This window comes from Hemiscyllium ocellatum, chromosome 23 (genome assembly GCF_020745735.1).
Source record: "Hemiscyllium ocellatum isolate sHemOce1 chromosome 23, sHemOce1.pat.X.cur, whole genome shotgun sequence".
NCBI classification, from domain to species: Eukaryota; Metazoa; Chordata; class Chondrichthyes; order Orectolobiformes; family Hemiscylliidae; genus Hemiscyllium; species Hemiscyllium ocellatum.
Genome location: NC_083423.1, coordinates 22302417 through 22319863, shown reverse-complemented (window position 1 = coordinate 22319863; position 17447 = coordinate 22302417). Strand labels below are relative to the sequence as shown.

Below are 17447 nucleotides of genomic sequence, written 5' to 3'. Positions count from 1 at the left end.
TGTCTTAGCAGACCAAGCCTGGAACTCTGGAATCCTCAAAATCTCTCCATGTCCTTTCCTCGAAATTGTATCTACCTAATTGACCAAGCTTTTTGGTCACCCACCAAATCATTTCTGTACTGTTATGTAAAATTACATTTAATAATGCTTATGGCAAGAACCTGAGGACATTTTATTGTATCAAAGTTGCTGTATAAATGTAAGTTTTAGTTACCATGCCATTTCCAGAGGTATGTGTCTTCACTGCTAATTAAGCTAATGACCAGCTTCTTCAGTTGTGTTAGAATGTGTCAAAAAGCATGTGTGCCACTTTCTCTCCAATAAGAGTGGCAGTGGGCTTGAGTACCTAGTTGAGAGGTTCTTGTGTTTGCATTAGAGAAGGTGCAGGGGCGATTCACCAGGGCTGGACTCTGCTATCAAGAGAGATTAGATAGGCCGCAGTTGTTTTTCTTTAGAGCAGAAAAGGCAATGGAAGACGTGGTTGAAGTGTACAAAGTGATGAGTGGCACTGATAAGGCAGATAGGGAGAAATGTTTCCCTGAGTAAGGGGGTCAGTAAGCAAGTGCCCCTGTGTTAGTTAAGCAGCAGAGGTTCAGAGGGAATTGAGGAAAATGTTTTTTCACCCAGAGGTTGGTGAGAATCTGGAAATTGCTGCCTAAAAGGATGGGAGAGGTGGGAGCCCTCAAGACATTTAAACTATAATTGGACAAGCATTTGAACTGCTATAATGTATGAGACTACAGACCAAGTGCTGGAAACTGGGATTAGAATAGATAACTGATGATCGGCATGACACAATGGGCCGAAGGGCCTTTCACTGGAATGTAAAAATGCAAATATCTAAGATGATTGTGCACAGACTGCATGGTCTCTGGGCTGGGGAGCAAGTCAGGCCAGCAGGGAATATTGAGGGCAGTTGTGGGTCAGATGGGGCGTTTAGGGAGTGGAGCTGGGGAGGGAAACGGACAGTAGAATGTTGTACAATTGTGTTCTATTGTAAATGGAGAACAGGGTTATGATTCATTAATGCGATGTGGGCTTTACAATCTTTGCCAGCATTAAATGCCCATTTTGAAATTTCCTTGAGAGGGCTATGCTGCGACACCTGCTTGAACCATTGCAATCCATGTGTTCAAGGTGGTCTCAAAATGCTGTCAGAGAGAGTGTTCTGGGTTGGGACTCTGGGACAAAGAAAGGACAATGAAATAACTGCAGAGAGGCCAGTATCCTGTCACCAAGTCCCCTGTTATTTACTTGTGCACAGTACACTGGCTGTGGCTAGCCAGCTCAGAGTCAGTCACCTGAATTAACGAGATGCTAAATCTCCTGGCTATATTGGTCAGTCAGAGCTTTCCTGATTGATTGGGATATTATTATTACTATTTAGATATGGAGCCATGAGGATATAAACATGAGACTGCAAGATTTTTTTATAATTGCTTCTAAATATTTATTCTAAGAATTATTTCCAAATTACATAATAATCATGAAGTCTACACCATAGAATAAATAACAGTTAAGAGCAATCACTTCACTTACCTGGATAGTGCCTACTGTAAGAAAAATAAATTGTCAATGCTGTATTCCCTTAATACTGAGTAGTAGCTATCCAGTCAATCAAGTATAGTTACATGATTATTCTACTTTAATTTTAAAACATTTTTAGATTTAAAAATATAGGATTTAAAGGAAAGTATATTCACAATACAGTAGTTGACTATTTTCCAACAGTCATGCCTCCAATGTGCCTGCTTTTCTAAATTCTATTTGTTTCGCAGTATCTCAGAAATGTTGCTGTGCAGAAAGCCATTAGCTCGTCATGTCTGCATTGTGTCTCTTTTTAAATAAATGCCAGTCTCCTGCCTTACCCCCCCCCCCCGCACATTATTTCTCTTTAACTGATCATCCAATGCCCATTTGAATGCTTTAATTGAAACTGCCTGCACCACATTTTCATCAACAGGCAGAAGGCTGGAAGAACGCAGTAAGTCAGGCAGCATCAGGAGATGGAAAAGTTGACATTTTGGGTGTAATTCTTCTTCAGGACTGGGAATGGGTAAAGGGGGAGTTGCAGATAAAGGGGGAGGTGGGGCAGTGTGGTGAAGTGGGGTAGGTGAAGACAGATAGAGGGTACAACCTGGTTGTTCAATGGGAGGAATGAATCCAGTTGGTGGCAGGGAAGGGGGAGGGGCTGCAAGATGGAGTCAGGGAATGGGAGGGAGGTTATTTGAAATTGGAGGGCTCAATGGTGAGTCCTCTGGGCTGTAGGCTGCCCAGGCGGAAGATGAGGTGTTGTTCCTCCAATTTGCGCTGTGGTTCATTTTGGCAATGGGGGAGGCCAAGGATGATCATGTCGGAAAGGGAGTGGTTGGGGGAATTGAAATGGGTGGTGACTGGGAGGTCCAGTCGGCCCCTGCGAGCCAGACTACGATGCTCGGTGAACCGTTCCCTAAGTTTACGTTTGGTCTCCCCAATGTAGAGAATACCTCATCGGGAGCACCTGATGCAGTAAACTAGGTTGGAAGAGAGGCAGGTGAACCTCTGTCTCACTTGAAGGACTGTGTTGGGGCTCTGGATGAAAGTGAATGGGGTGTATACTGGCAGGTTTTGCATCTTTTCCAGTTTCGGGGAAGGTATCTGGGGGTTTGGGGGGGCGGGGGCAGTGGGGAGAGTGGCGCAAACCAAGGACTGTCGAAGGGAACAGTCCTTGCAGAAGGCAGAGAGGGGTGGGGAGGGGAAGGTGTTCTTGGTGGTGGGGTGTGTCTCTACATCACACTTTCAGACTATATTTAACTACTCACTGTGTGAAAAATCTTTTCCTCACTTCACATTTGTTTGTTTTGCAAAATACTTTAAAAATGTGCCCACTGCTTCTTGATCTGTTTACAAATGGGAACAGTTTCTCCCTCTCCAATCCATCCAGACCCCTCATGATTTTGAAGATTAGATTAGATTAGACTTACAGTGTGGAAACAGGCCCTTCGGCCCAACAAGTCCACACCGACCCGCCGAAGCGAAACCCACCCATACCCCTACATTTACCCCTTACCTAACACTACGGGCAATTTAGCATGGCCAATTCACCTGACCCGCACATCTTTGGACTGTGGGAGGAAACCGGAGCACCCGGAGGAAACCCACGCAGACACGGGGAGAACGTGCAAACTCTGCCAAGCCTCTTCTTACACTTTTTTTTTCTCCAAGGAAGACAGTCCCAACTTTTCCAGTCTTCCCTCAAGACTGAAAGGTCTCATCCCCAAAACCATTCTCATTTTCATTTATTAAAGTGCTGCTTCTCATGCATTTTATTTCCATTGGCCCTCATGAACTTAATTAACACCTTAATGTTGTCACTAAATTGGTCACTTCTTTTATAAAATCACTTTTCCAACTCTATTTTGATTTAGTCCCTGCCCTCCCCTTCACTGTTTTGATCACATGACATTGCCCTTTGATGTGAAGGGCACTGCTTGTCCCAGGCCACTCGGGTGTTTCCTTTCTTCCTGGTGGTGGAAATTAAATAAAGATTTGTGTACTTTGTGAATCTCACTGTGTCTCACAACTGCACACACATACCATGAGTGCTGGGTAAAAAATAAGCACTACCGCAGTTAGGCGGTAGTGTGGGGGGTTATAAAAAGGAAAAAAAAGAAAAAAAATTAAAACCAGGTGAACATTGCCCTTAAAAAAAAGAGAAAAAAAAGGAAAAAAAATAAAATCACTTTATTTGCAGGTTGAGTCATGAGTCAGTCATTGGTCTGATTTGGTATTTTCTTTCTGACCTTTAGTATGCATGATATATTTGGAGAATTCTTCACATTTTCCACAGGTTGATGCCAGGATTTTAGCTGCACTGGAACAGATTGTCTAGTTCTAGTGCAAAAATTCTTCAACCCTGCAGATGGGGCTTGTAGCCTTTAGTGTATCCAGCGCAATTATTTAATTTTGATATGATGTGGCGTGAATCGAATTGGCTGAAGACTGACATCTGTGATTCTGGGGACCTCAGGATAGATTATCCACTCAGCGCTTCTGGCTGAAGATGATTGCAAACACTTCAACCTTACCTCTTGCACTCATATACTGAGGAGAAAGTGAGGACTGCAGATGCTGGAGATCAGAGCTGAAAATGTGTTGCTGGAAAAGTGCAGCAGGTCAAGCAGCATCCAAAGAGCAGGAGAATCGAAGTTTCGGGCGTGAGCCCTTCTTCAGGAACACATTTTCAGCATTCATATACTGAGCCTCACAGTAATTGAAGTTAAAGGTGTACATGGATTTTTTTTCTATTTAATTGCCCATCATTACATACATACAGTTCACCACAGTAGGACTACAGGAGCTTGGTCTGATCTGTTGATTATTGGTTCATTAAGCTCCACCTATAACGTTGTTTAATCTAATGAGACACATATAGTAATAAACTTTGGTGCATTGGCTAAAATATTTGAATTTGAGAGTATGACTTTGCCAAAATGCTACTTGACTAATTTGTTGGACATCTGCTCCAATTTGATACTAGTATCCGTCATTAATGAAGAGGATTTTGCTTCATCAGCAGAATGTGTCATTTGGTTTTATTCTTGTCAGAGACTTTGGTTTGACAAAAGTAAACAAAATTGTGAGAGTCTGAAGTCATTTCCAGCTGAGGATGCCACAATCTATCTGCCAACTCCAACTTCCTCCAGATTTTTGACAGTCAAAAATTCTGATCTCAGAGTCCCTTAAATTCTGGTTTCTCAGTAACTCCTGTATTCTGGTTTCTCAGTAACCTTTGTATTCTGGTTTCTCAGTAACCCCTGTGTTCTGGTTTCTCAGTAACTCCTGTGTTCTGGTTTTTCAGTAACCCCTGTGTTCTAGTTTCTTGGTAACCCCTATGTTCTGGTTCTCAGTAACCCCTGTGTTCTGGTTTCTCAGTAACCCCTGTGTTCTGGATTCTCGATAACCCCTGTGTTCTAGTTTCTTGATAACCCCTGTGTTCTGGTTTCTTGGTAACCCCTGTGCTCTGGTTTCTCAGTAACCCCTGTATTCTGGTTTCTCAGTATTTCCTGTGTTTTAGCTTCTTAGTCCTCGTGTATGCCGATTTCTCAGTTCCTTGTGTTAATTAGCGTTCTCTGCTATGTTCACTTGTTTAGGACTGTTTGATGCTGGATGTGAAAGGTGCACCTCAGGCTGTGACTGAGATCTGCTCCTTCCAGGATGACCTGCAGGAATTTGAAATGATTGACGACACGGATGACATGGAGGAAAGTGAACTGCTGCCTTCACCCTCTGCCACAACCATCCAACAGACGCGCCCTTCCACCTTAAACCTTGCCACTCCACTTTCCCACTCACAGGTTGGTGCAAAAATGAAGTATTCACAAGAGAAGGATGATTTTTGAAAAGAAAACTAAAATAAAACATTGTTACATTTTGGGATCTACTTGCACAACTGTGTGTTATGAAGCCCAGTGGGATCACCAGTTAAAATTTCAGAGTCGCACCCACAGTGGCAAAAGCCGTCATGGAGTTCTGACCGAATGATAACAGCTGCTTGTCTCCTCTATGTTTCACTGTTTTTAATGATAACAGCTGCTTGCCTCCTCTACGTTTCACTGTTTTTAATGGTGGGTGTGCTTTAACTCATTTATCTTTGAGGCCAGAATTCTGTTCTGAAAACCTCTGTGGAAAAGTAGGTGTGCTTTCATTTAAAAACTTGGGATTATATAACTCCACAATCCTCCCCTACTCACCGAGATCTCTCCTCCCCTCCTTAACCATCCCTTCTCCCTCACCCCTCCCACCACATTTTCACCGGCGTTTGAAATTCCGCGCCCCCATGTGACGTGTCTATACCTCAGGCGACAGACTGTGTGGAGTTTGCACGTTCTCCCCATGTCTGCGTGGGTTTCCTCCAGGTGCTCCGGTTTCCTCCCACAGTCCAAAGATGTGCGGGTCAGGTGAATTGGCCGTGCTAAATTGCCCGTAGTGTTAGGTAAGGGGTAAATGTAGGGGTATGGGTGGGTTGCGCTTCGGTGGGACAGTGTGGACTTGTTGGGCCGAAGGGCCTGTTTCCACACTGTAAGTAATCTAATCTAATCTAATCTAAATCTCAGCACTCCCATAGATGCCCCTGTCCCACAGAATCCCATTACCCAGTTCTCTCGGGTCGAGAGTCATGGAAATTTCCAAACACCAAACTGGGGTCACAATGGGAAAAGATTTCGGGATATTGGAGTTCTCTGCATTCTTTACACTTGTTCCTGTTCATTTTCAGGATTCTCTCAATAACAATGCCAGCTTCTCTCCCAGGAAAGCTAGCTGGCAGGAGACACTGCTGCACTCCTCTAATGGTAAGTAGGAACATGTTTTAAAGCTGTTTTCCCCCCCAGGATAGTCACCAATGGGAAATAGGAGGGAAGGATTTCTCCATTTTCTGTTCCTTCCTCACACCTTCTCCAAATGAATCAATAATATCAGGAAAATCTTGTTGGATTTAACTCCCTATTTCGACACTTCCACAACAGGAACTGTTCTTAAAGCTCAGTTTTCACCTGCAGTGAGATGCAACATTTTTTCTCTCAGTTTGTTGATCTCTTTCAGTCTCGAGAAGCTGGCTATTTGTGTCTCACTGCCCAGAACATTTCATCTCCATCCAGCAGCTTGGTTGTCATAGTTGACATTACTATTGAATTACTGGCACTCAGTGGTAGCCTGGCTAATCGCAACAGATAAAAAGTGAGGTTTGCAGATGCTGGAGATCAGAGCTGAAAATGTGTTGCTGGTTAAAGCACAGCAGGTTAGGCAGCATCCAACGAACAGGAAATTCGACGTTTCGGGCCAGAGCCCTTCATCATGAATTCCTGATGAAGGGCTCTGGCCCGAAACGTCGAATTTCCTGTTCCTTGGATGTTGCCTAACCTGCTGTGCTTTAACCAGCAACACATTTTCAGGCTAATCGCAACAACTAGATAAGCATAGAATGTGGAACATAGAATAATACAGGACAGGAACAGGCCCTTTGGCCCACCATGTCAATGCTGAGTATGATGCCATTCTATGTTAGTCCCATCTGACGACATATGGTCTACTTCCCTCTATTTGCAACCTATTTGTGTCTGTCTAAATGCCTCATAAATGAATTATATCTGCTTCTACCACCTCCCCTGGCAGTGTGATCCAGGCACCTACCACCCACTGTGTAAAAAAAAAATCCTTGTACATCTCCTTTAAACTTTTCTGTTCTCACCTTAATCTTACGTCTTCCAGTATTTCTACCCTGCCATAAAGACTGACTATCCACCCGATGTAAAAACAATGACTGCAGATGCTGGAAACCAGATTCTGGATCAGTGGTGCTGGAAGAGCACAGCAGTTCACGCAGCATCCGAGGAGCAGTAAAATCAACGTTTCGGGCAAAAGGGCTTCATCAGGAATAAAGGCAGTGAGCCTGAAGCGTGGAGAGATAAGCTAGAGGAGGGTTGGGGGTGGGGAGAAAGTAGGATAGAGTATAATAGGTGAGTGGACTCAGCACCGCCCTCCTAACCTGCAATCCTCTTCCTGACCTCTCCGCCCCCACCCCACTCCGGCCTATCACCCTCACCTTGACCTCCTTCCACCTATCCCACCTCCATCGCCCCTCCCCCTAGTCCCTCCTCCCTACCTTTTATCTTAGCCTGCTTGGCTCTCTCTCTCTTATTCCTGATGAAGGGCTTATGCTCGAAACGTCGAATTCTCTATTCCTGAGATGCTGCCTAACCTGCTGTGCTTTGACCAGCAACACATTTGCAGGAGTGGGGGAGGGGATGACGGTGATAGGTCAGGGAGAGGGTGGAGTGGATAGGTGGAAAAGAAGATAGGCAGATAGGACAAGTCATGGGGACAGTGCTGAGCTGGAAGTTTGGAACTGGGGTGAGGTGAGGGAAGGGGAAATGAGGAAACTGTTGAAGTCCACATTGATGCCCTGGGGTTGAAGTGTTCCAAGGCGTCTGGTGGTGAGGGAGCGGTGGTGAAGGAGGCCCAGGACCTCCATGTCCTCGGCAGAGTGGGAGGGTGAGTTGAAATGTTGGGCCACGGGGCTGTGTGGTTGATTGGTGCGGATGTCCCGGAGATGTTCCCTAAAGCGCTCTGCTAGGAGGCGCCCAGTCTCCCCAAAGTAGCGGAGATCGCATCGGGAGCGACGGATACAATGAATGATATTGGTGGATGTGCAGGTAAAGCTTTGATGGATGTGGAAGGCTCCTTTAGGGCCTTGGATAGAGGTGAGGGAGGAGGTATGGGTGCAGGTTTTGCAATTCCTGCGGTGGCAGGGGAAGGTGCCAGGATGGGAGGGTGGGTTGTAGGGGGGTGTGTGAACCTGACCAGGTAGTCACAGAGGGAACGGTCTTTGCAGAAGGCAGAAAGGGGTGGGGAGGGAAATATATCCCTGGTGGTGGGGTCTTTTTGGAGGTGGTGGAAATGTCGGCGGATGATTTGGTTCAGTGGTGGAGAGGTCAGTGCGCCAGACTACCACTGCGCCCCCTTTATCCGCTGGCTTGATGGTGAGGTCAGGATTGTAGGGTGGAAGGTGAGCATCAGGGGGTCCATGTTATGGTTGGAGGGGTGGGGTCTGAGGGCGGAGGTGCGGGATGTGGATGTAGCGGAGGAAGAGGTGGGGAGTGGTGCTGGTGTAATTAAGGAAGATCGACTGTTCTACATAGCCAACAAAGAGATAGGCATAGCTGTGGCCCATACGTGTGCCCATGGCTACCCCTTTGGTGTGGAGGAAGTGGGAGGATTTGAAGGAGAAATTGTTAAGGGTGAGGACCAGTTCGGCCAAACGAATGAGAGTGTCGGTGGAAGGGTACTGTTGGGGACGTCTGGAGAGGAAAAAATGGAGGGCTTGGACGCCCTGGTCATGGTGAATGGAGGTGTAGAGCAATTGGATATTCATGGTGAAGATGAGGCGTTAGGGACCGGGGAAACAGAAGTCTTGGAGGAGGTGGAGGGCATGGGTGGTGTCTCAAACATATGTGGGGAGTTCCTGGACTAGGGGGGATTGGACAGTGTCAAGGTAGGTAGAAATGAGTTCTGTGGGGCAGGGGCATGCTGAGACAATGGGTCGGCCAGGGTGGTCAGGCTTGTGGATCTTGGGAAGGAGGTAGAACCAGGCAGTGCGGGGTTCCCTGGCTATGAGGTTGGAAGCTGTGGATGGGAGATCTCCTGAGGTGATGAGGTTCTGTATGGTCTTGGAGATGATGGTTGTTGATGGGGGGTGGGGTCATAGTTGAGGGGGTGGTACGAAGAGGTTTCCTCGAGTTGGTGTTTGGCTTCAGCGGTGTAGAGGTCAGTGTGCCAGACTACCACTGCGCCCCCTTTATCCGCTGGTGAGGTCAGGATTGGAGCAGAGGGATTGGAGGGCTGCACGTTGTGAGGGTGAGAGGTTGGAGTGGGGGAGGGGGGTAGACAGGTTGAGGTGGTTAATGTTCCGGCGGCAGTTGGAAATGAAGAGATCGTGGGCAGGTAATAGGCCAGCGCGGGGTGTCCAGGTGGATGCGGTATGTTGGAGGTGGGCGAAGGGGTCCTTGGAGACTATCCACCCTATCCATGCCTCTCATAATTTTAGACACTTCTTTCGATTTGTCCCTCACTCTCCGATGCTCTCCAAAGCAATTCAAATTTGTCCAACCCCTCCTGAAAGCCATGCAACATCCTGGTAAACCCCTTTTGCACCCTCAAAACCTCCACAACCTTCCTTTGGAACAGCACACAATACTCCAAATGTGACATAACTAAAGTCTTATATCATGACTTGCCAAGTTTTACGTTCAATGTCCCAGCAGATGAAAGCAAACACGGTGTGTACCTTCTTTATCACCTTATCCACTATGATGCCACTTTCAGGGAACTATTAACTCACACCCCAAGATCCTTCAGTATATCAGTGCTCTTAAGGAGATTGCCATTTACTATATGTTTTCCTCTTGCATTTGACCTTCCAAAATGCATCACCTCACACTTGTCCAGTTTAAACTCCATCTTCTGTTTCTCCACCTAACTTGCCAAGTGATATATCCTTTGACAACCTTCCTCATTATCCACAACTCCAGTTTTTGTGTCATCTGCAAACTTACTAACCAAATCACCTCCATTTTCATCCAAATCATTTAAATGCATTACCAGCAAAAGAGGTCCCAGCACTGGTCCTTGAGGAACACTAATGATCACAGATCTCCAGTTGGAAAACCACCCCTCCATAAGTACGCTCTGTCTTCAATGACCAAGCCAATTTTGTACTATCTCCCCATCAATCCCATATGACTTAATTTTCTGGACCTGCCTCCCATGAGGGACCTTGTCAAATGCTTTAGTAAAGTCCATGTAAGTAACAACGATTGCCTTACCCTCATCAATCATCTTTGTCATTTCCTCAAAAAAATTCAATCAAATTTGTGAGACAAGACCTCCCACAAACAATTTGAAACTGCCATCAGGAACTATCAGTGCAGCAAATTTCAAATATCTTTGCATACTTCCGCACTTTGAAGACATAAATGAAGGGATGGGGGTGTTGCCAGAGAATAGGAGGATTGCAAATGTTCTAACAATGTAAGGCAAAGAACTGTGGATGCTGGAGACCAGAAACAAGAAAAGAAATTGCTGGCAAAACTCGGCAGGTCCGGCAGCATCTGTGGGAAAAAAGTTCTGATAAAGGGTCACTCAACTTGAAATGTTAACTCTGCTTTCTTCCCATAGATGCTGCCAGACCTGCAGAGTTTCACCAGGAATTTCCATTTTTGTAGCAAATCTACAAAAGTCCAAAGGGATAAACAGCAGGCTGGTCAGCCCAACATCAAAATGTTGGGGAAAATGTTTGAGGAAGACATCTCAGGATAAAATGAATTAACATTTGGGAAAGTCAAAATAAAGAAGTGAAATTCACCTCAGATTTGGGAATAGCAAATGCATTTTTTTTAAGTTTATGCCAGGAACCAGGGTCCATATGCAACATAGTTACAGTTTGTCTGGGGAACAAAGGAAATTACAGGCCAGCAGTCTCATCTCAGCGATGTGGAAATTATTAGCAAGAAATCTGAGTAGCAGAATATATCTGTAATTGGAAAGATACCGATTAATTAGGAACAGTCAGCATAGATTTGGTAGGGGAAAGTTGTGTTTGACAGATTTGATTGAACTTTTTCAGGAGGTCATGCTGATGAGGGTAATGCATTTAATATGGTCTACATGGACTTTAGCAAGGCTTTTGATAAGGTCCCTCACTGCAAACTGGACAAGAAAGTCAGAGTCTGTGGGATCCAAGGCAGAAGGTGATGGCAGAGGGATGTTTCTCTGTCTAAAAGTCTGTTTCCTCTAGTCCATAAGGGTTGATGCTAAACCCCTTGATGTTTTTAGGACATATGACCAAGAATGTTAGTGAATGATACAATAATTGGTCAGGTGGTAAATAGTGAGGAAGATAGTGGCAAACCACGGGAGGATATCAATGGACTTCTTAGGTGACCAGAGCAGTGGCAAATAGAATTCAGCTCAGAAACCTGAGAGATAATGCACTTGGAGATGGCTAACAAGGCAAGGGATTACACTGTGAATGGTAGGACATTGGAAAATACTAAAGATTAGAAGAACCTTGATGGATGTATTCACAGATTCCAGATGTGGTGGTTAAGAAGCTATATGGAATATAACCTTCATTAGCCAAGGCATGGAATGAAAACCTGAAAAGGTGCAGAAAAGATGTGCAGGAATTTTGTACTATCTCCCCATCAATCCCATATGACTTAATTTTCTGGTCCTGCCTCCCATGAGGGACCTTGTCAAATGCTTTAGTAAAGTCCATGTAAGTAACAACGATTGCCTTACCCTCATCAATCATCTTTGTCACTTCCTAAAAATTTGAGCTATAGGGAGAGGTTGAATAGGTTGGGGCTATTTTCCCTCCGCCATTGGAGGCTGAGGGGTGAGCTTCAAGAGGTTTATAACATCATGAGGGGCATAGATAGAGTGAAGAGCTAAGGTCTTTTTCCCAGGGCAGGGGAGTCCAAAACTAGGTTTAAGGTGAGAGAGAAAGATATAAATGGGGCATAAGGGGCAACTTTTTCATACAGACAGTGGTGTGTGTATGAACGGTTCTTCTGCAGCTGTACAGGGCCCTGATGATACCACACCTGGAGTACTGTGTGCAGTTCTGGTCTCCAAATTTGAGGAAAGACATTCTGGCTATTGAGGGAGTGCAGCGTAGGTTTAAGAGGTCAATTCCTGGAATGGCGGGATTACCTTACGCTGAAAGACTGGAGCGACTGGGCTTGTATACCCTTGAGTTTAGAAGACTGAGAGGGGATCTGATTGAGACATATAGGATTATTAAAGGATTGGACACTCTGGAGGCAGGAAACATGTTTCCGCTGATGGGTGAGTGCCGAACCAGAGGACATAGCTTAAAAATATGGGGTAGACCATTTAAGACAGAGATGAGGAGAAACTTCTTCACCCAGAGAGTGGTGGCTGTGTGGAATGCTCTGCCCCAGAAGGCTGTGGAGGCCCAGTCTCTGGATTCGTTTAAGAAAGAGTTGGATAGAGCTCTCAAAGATAGTGGAATCAAGGGTTATGGAGATAAGACAGGAACAGGATACTGATTGAGGATGATCAGCCATGATCATATTGAATGGTGGTGCAGGCTCGAAGGGTAGAATGGCCTACTCCTGCACCTATTGTCTATTGTCTATTGACAGAGGTGTATAAGGTTAGAAGCAATATAGGAAGACACTTATTCCATGAGTAGAGGGATAAGTTAGTAGAGGAAATTGATTTAAGGTAAGTAATAGAAGGCTAAGAGAGTTGAGAAGATTTTCTTTTGACTCAGGGGGTGATGGGTCTCACTGCTACCCAGGGTTGAGTCACCACCTCTCATGATAATTAAGCGATATTTAGACATTCACTTGCATTATCATAGCTTTTTAGGCTATGGGCCAAAAGCTGATAAATGGAATTGATGGGCTGAACAGCTGTTTCTGTGCTTGAAATGCCTATGAGTCTGTGAGAACTTGTGTGAGTCATTTGATGAATGTAATGGAAAAGCTTTATGAAGTTTATGGGTGGCACAGTGGTTAGCACTGATGCCTCACACCACCTGAGTCCCGGGTTCAATTCCCGACTCAGGCGACAGACTGTGTGGAGTTTGCACGTCCTCCCCGTGTCTGCGTGGGTTTCCTCCGGGTGCTCCGGTTTCCTCCCAAAGTCCAAAGATGTGCGGGTCAGGTGAATTGGCCATGCGAAATTGCCTGTAGTGTTAGGTAAGGGGTAAACGTAGGGGTATGGATGGGTTGCGCTCCGGCGGGTCGGTGTGGACTTGTTGGGCCGAAGGGCCTGTTTCCACACTGTAAGTAATCTAATCTAATCTAATCTAAATTAACCGAAGACAATAAATGCTGGAGATCACAGTGGGTCAGACAGCATCGATGGAGAGAGAGCAAACTAAGGTTTCAAGTCGAGATGACTTTCCATTAGATTCAAAACGTAGGCTTGCTCTCTGTCCATGGATGCTGTCTGACTCACTGTGATCTCCAGCATTTGTTATCTTCAGTACAGATTCCAGCGTCTGCTGTAACTTGCTCCTACATTATGAAGTTAATGTGGTTTTTGGGCTTTCATAAAGTATTTGGCAAAGCACCACATAATTAACTGGTGAGCAAAATTAAAGCATATGAGATTAGTGGAACAGTAACAACCTGGATACAGAATTGTCTAAAATATGGAAAAAACAGAGTATATTGAATAAAAACAAAATTGCTGGAAATACTGAGCAGCTCTGGCAGTATCTGTGGAGAGAAAGCAGAGTTTAACGTTTCAGGTCCAGTGAACCTTCTTCAGAACTTTTATGAGTATATTGAACCATTTTTTTTTGGATGTTATTTTTCATTATACAGAAGTATTCCCAGGCATCAGTTTTAGGAACGCTGCTCTTTTTGACTTGAACTTGAAATCAGAGGGCACAATTTCAAGATAGTAATAAACTTCAGGAGACATTGAGTGGAAAAATAATCTGTGATGTGAATAACCTTTAAAACGAAAAACTGTGATGGTCCATTTTGATAGGAAGAAGAGGGGGGAAAATGAACTAAGTGCAATTTTAGTAGTTGGAGGAACAGAGATGTGGTATCGTGGAGTTTGATGGGGTTTGGTGAGGAAAAGGAGTGATAAGCATATAAATATTTGACGGTGATAAAATAAGTTCCGAAGACTTTTTAAATGTTAACACCTTAGCTTTATTATAGAAGAACAGAGTACCAAAACAATAAAGTTAAAGAATCCCTACAGTGTGGAAATAGGCCCTGCAATCCATTGAGTCCACACCAACCTTCAAAGAGCATTCCCTCCTCCTGCATTTCCCATGGCTAATCCACCCAGCCTGCACATTCCTGTTTTCCCTCATGTCATTTTTAAAATCTTAAAAATATGCCCTCCCAGTTTTGAATTCCCTCACTCTCTGTAAAAGACTTTCCTGTTTACCTTATCTATGTCCCTCATGATTTTATAAATGTCTATAAAGTCACCCATCAACCTCCTACACTCCACGGAATGTAAGTCTCAGCATATTCAGCCTATGTTTAGATCTCAAAACCTCCATTCCAAGCAACACACTGGTAAATGTTTTCTGAACCCTCTCCAGTTTAACACTATCCTTCCTATAGCAAGACTGAAGAAGCTGGGGGTTGTTTTCCTTGGAGCAGACTGTTAGGAGGAGATTTGATGGAAATGTTGATCATTTTGATAGAATAAATCAGGAGAAGGTGGTTTAACTACCAAATAGGCTGACAACAAAATGATATGGATTTAAGATGATTGGCAAAAGAGCTGGGAGTGACGTGAAGAAAGGTTCTTACACAGTGAGTTGAAATGATTTAGAATGCACTGCATGACAAAGTGGTGGAATCAGATACAGTAGTAACATTGGTGGAAAAAATACAAAATGAGGAAAGAATGAGGTGTGAGATTAATTGTATAGGCCATCAAAATAGCAACAAACACAATATGTTGAAGGACTTTTATCAGTGCTGCATCAATCTATGAAATTATTTTAGGCTAGTTTTAAAGAATCCACCAGAATTAATTTCCAGTTTCAACTCTATAGTATCCTCACTGAGAGTTGTGAATAATAAAAGTTTCTCCACCTTCAGGGGAGTTTGGAAGGTAGCATGAATACTTTCAAGATGGTGGACTGGGAAGGGTGAGGTGAGAGAAAGTCTCCGGAAGATAGGTGGATTATTATTCCAGCACTTGCTCATGAGTCACTCTAACTCCCTGAAAAGGTTTGGTTAAAATCATCAGGTACGGGTATTGTGCAAACCCATGTGATCCATCCTTATTTAGCCTATACCTTGCCAAGTAAGTGTTAATTTTATCCTATATTATGGCATCTCGAGATTACTCATTGAGGCTAGGTCCCTGGTCATCTCATTTCCTTTCATCTTGAGTAGAGATGTCCCATCTCATTATAGTTTCCTAAATGCCCCCTTATTCTACATTATCTCGTTACCTATTTTATTCTAAGGGCAAAATCTAAGATTATCTCCTACTTGATGTGAAAATAAGTTGGAATGGCTCACCTTCCTTGCAATTATAATGTTTTTATCACAGCTTATCTTTGAATAATTAAAGTGACTTGTCACGAAGGACTTGTGTTCCTGCAACTTTTATCCATTTTTATTTTACATGTAATAATATACAGCATGGAAACAGATCATATACCTCCCTCTTTTCAGTGCCACTGTACTGAAGTCCTAATAGAGAAATAGGGATAGTAATTTTATGATCTTCCAGTTGAGACAATATTGTCAGGCACAAAATGGGGCAAAAATGAATAGGTTGATAGAGCTGTTCCTATATGTAAGACAGTCTGAAAAATGTTGAATACTGTATCAAACTTTTAGGGGAAATTTGGAACATTCATTCTTCCATATCCAACACCACAACCACTTTCTCTCCCCCCCACCTCCCCAATCTTCCACCACCATATCAGATACCTCCCACCTCCCCACATAAGTTATAGAACAGAAAGTCAATTGAAAATTTCAAAATTAAGATTGATTTTTATTGTTAGGCAAGAGAATTTATGGCCACTGCATCAAAGTTGGTAGTTGTAATCTAGATACAGTTCATCCATGATCTGAGTGAAGTGTGGGCCAGAATTGAGGGTTGAATGATCTATTCCTACACTGAAGGGCCGAGATGAGTTTACATTCTGTACTTCCCTTTCTACTCCTTGAGTGTAACCAAGGCAATTTAAATTTGCAACGCTCTTGCTAGTGTCAACGTTTTGGTGTGTTTCAGACCAGATGGTTAACAGTTCATGTGGATGTTAATGACACCAACACATTATTGGAATCAGAATGAAAGGTCTTGCCAAACCAGCCACCTTCAACCAAATGCAGCAGAACACTGGAGATTGATTGTGGGATCGTTATTTCTGTCGAATGGTCACAATGGTTGACAAATTTATAATCGCCACTATACTTCAGAATAATTCATTTCATTTTAAGTGCCTTCAGAATGTTGAGTTTCATCTATGCAGCATCCTTTTCTTTTTCGGGTCTCAGGCTTAGCTCAATAATAACACGGAGTTGGAAGATTTGGTCCCAGTCTGGAGACTGGGGGTTTATAGCTGACACTTCTGTGCAGTATTGAGAATGAATTGCACTGTGGCAGGTGACACCTTCAGATGAGATCCTGTTTTATTCTTTCACAGGGTTAGGCCAGCAATTATTGTGTTTTCCCAATAAGATGGTGGTCAGCTGCCCTCTTGAACCGCTGCAGTGCATGTGGTATAGATACACCAGCACCAGAAAAGAAATGACAAAATAGTTCCAAATCAAGGTGATACGCTAAAGTTTCCTGTTCCAACTGATGTCCAAGCAAAGTTCCATGGCATTATGAGAAGATAAGCAAGGCAGTTCTCCTTGGTAACTGGGCAAATTTACCCCCAACCAGCATTGCTAACACAAATAGTCCAATCATTGGCCTTATTGCTTTTCAAGGGATATTTCTGTGAACTAAGTGTCTGCCTGCATTTTAAAAATTCCAGCTTGGCTTGCTGCATATCAAGAAGTACATCTTTGGAATTTCAGGACACTTTATGATTGTGGGAGAAACAATATGAATGCGTTTTCTTTTTTTCTAATAGGAGTTCATTTGTCATTACAGGCCATTTAACCCCTCCACATCTGTGTATCCAAGATAGTGTCCACCAGGCTGGTTGGTGCATGACTGGCCCGAAGTCTGGACCACATGGCCCTGGATCACAACTGAAACACATGGAGACCGCATCATCCCAGTCACCTCTGAAACCTCTACTGTACGATTTTGAAGGGAATCGGCGGGATACTCTGGAATACGGTAACAGCAAGGCTGACCAACTCATAGAGGATCATAATATGAATATTGTATCGCCATCATTGCCATGTCCATCATTGCAT

General features: G+C 43.9%; 1 protein-coding gene across 1 annotated transcript in view; it reads left to right on the top strand.

Annotated features, from left to right (window-relative positions):
* The window catches only part of mapk8ip2 (mitogen-activated protein kinase 8 interacting protein 2), a 74191-nt gene that overhangs the window by 39899 nt on the left and 16845 nt on the right, over positions 1–17447 (top strand). Inside the window, exons 3-5 of the mRNA XM_060842540.1 lie at positions 5133–5336; positions 6257–6332; positions 17176–17367. Of these exons, the coding sequence (XP_060698523.1) occupies positions 5133–5336; positions 6257–6332; positions 17176–17367 (472 nt within the window). The remainder of the gene's footprint in view (positions 1–5132; positions 5337–6256; positions 6333–17175; positions 17368–17447) is intronic.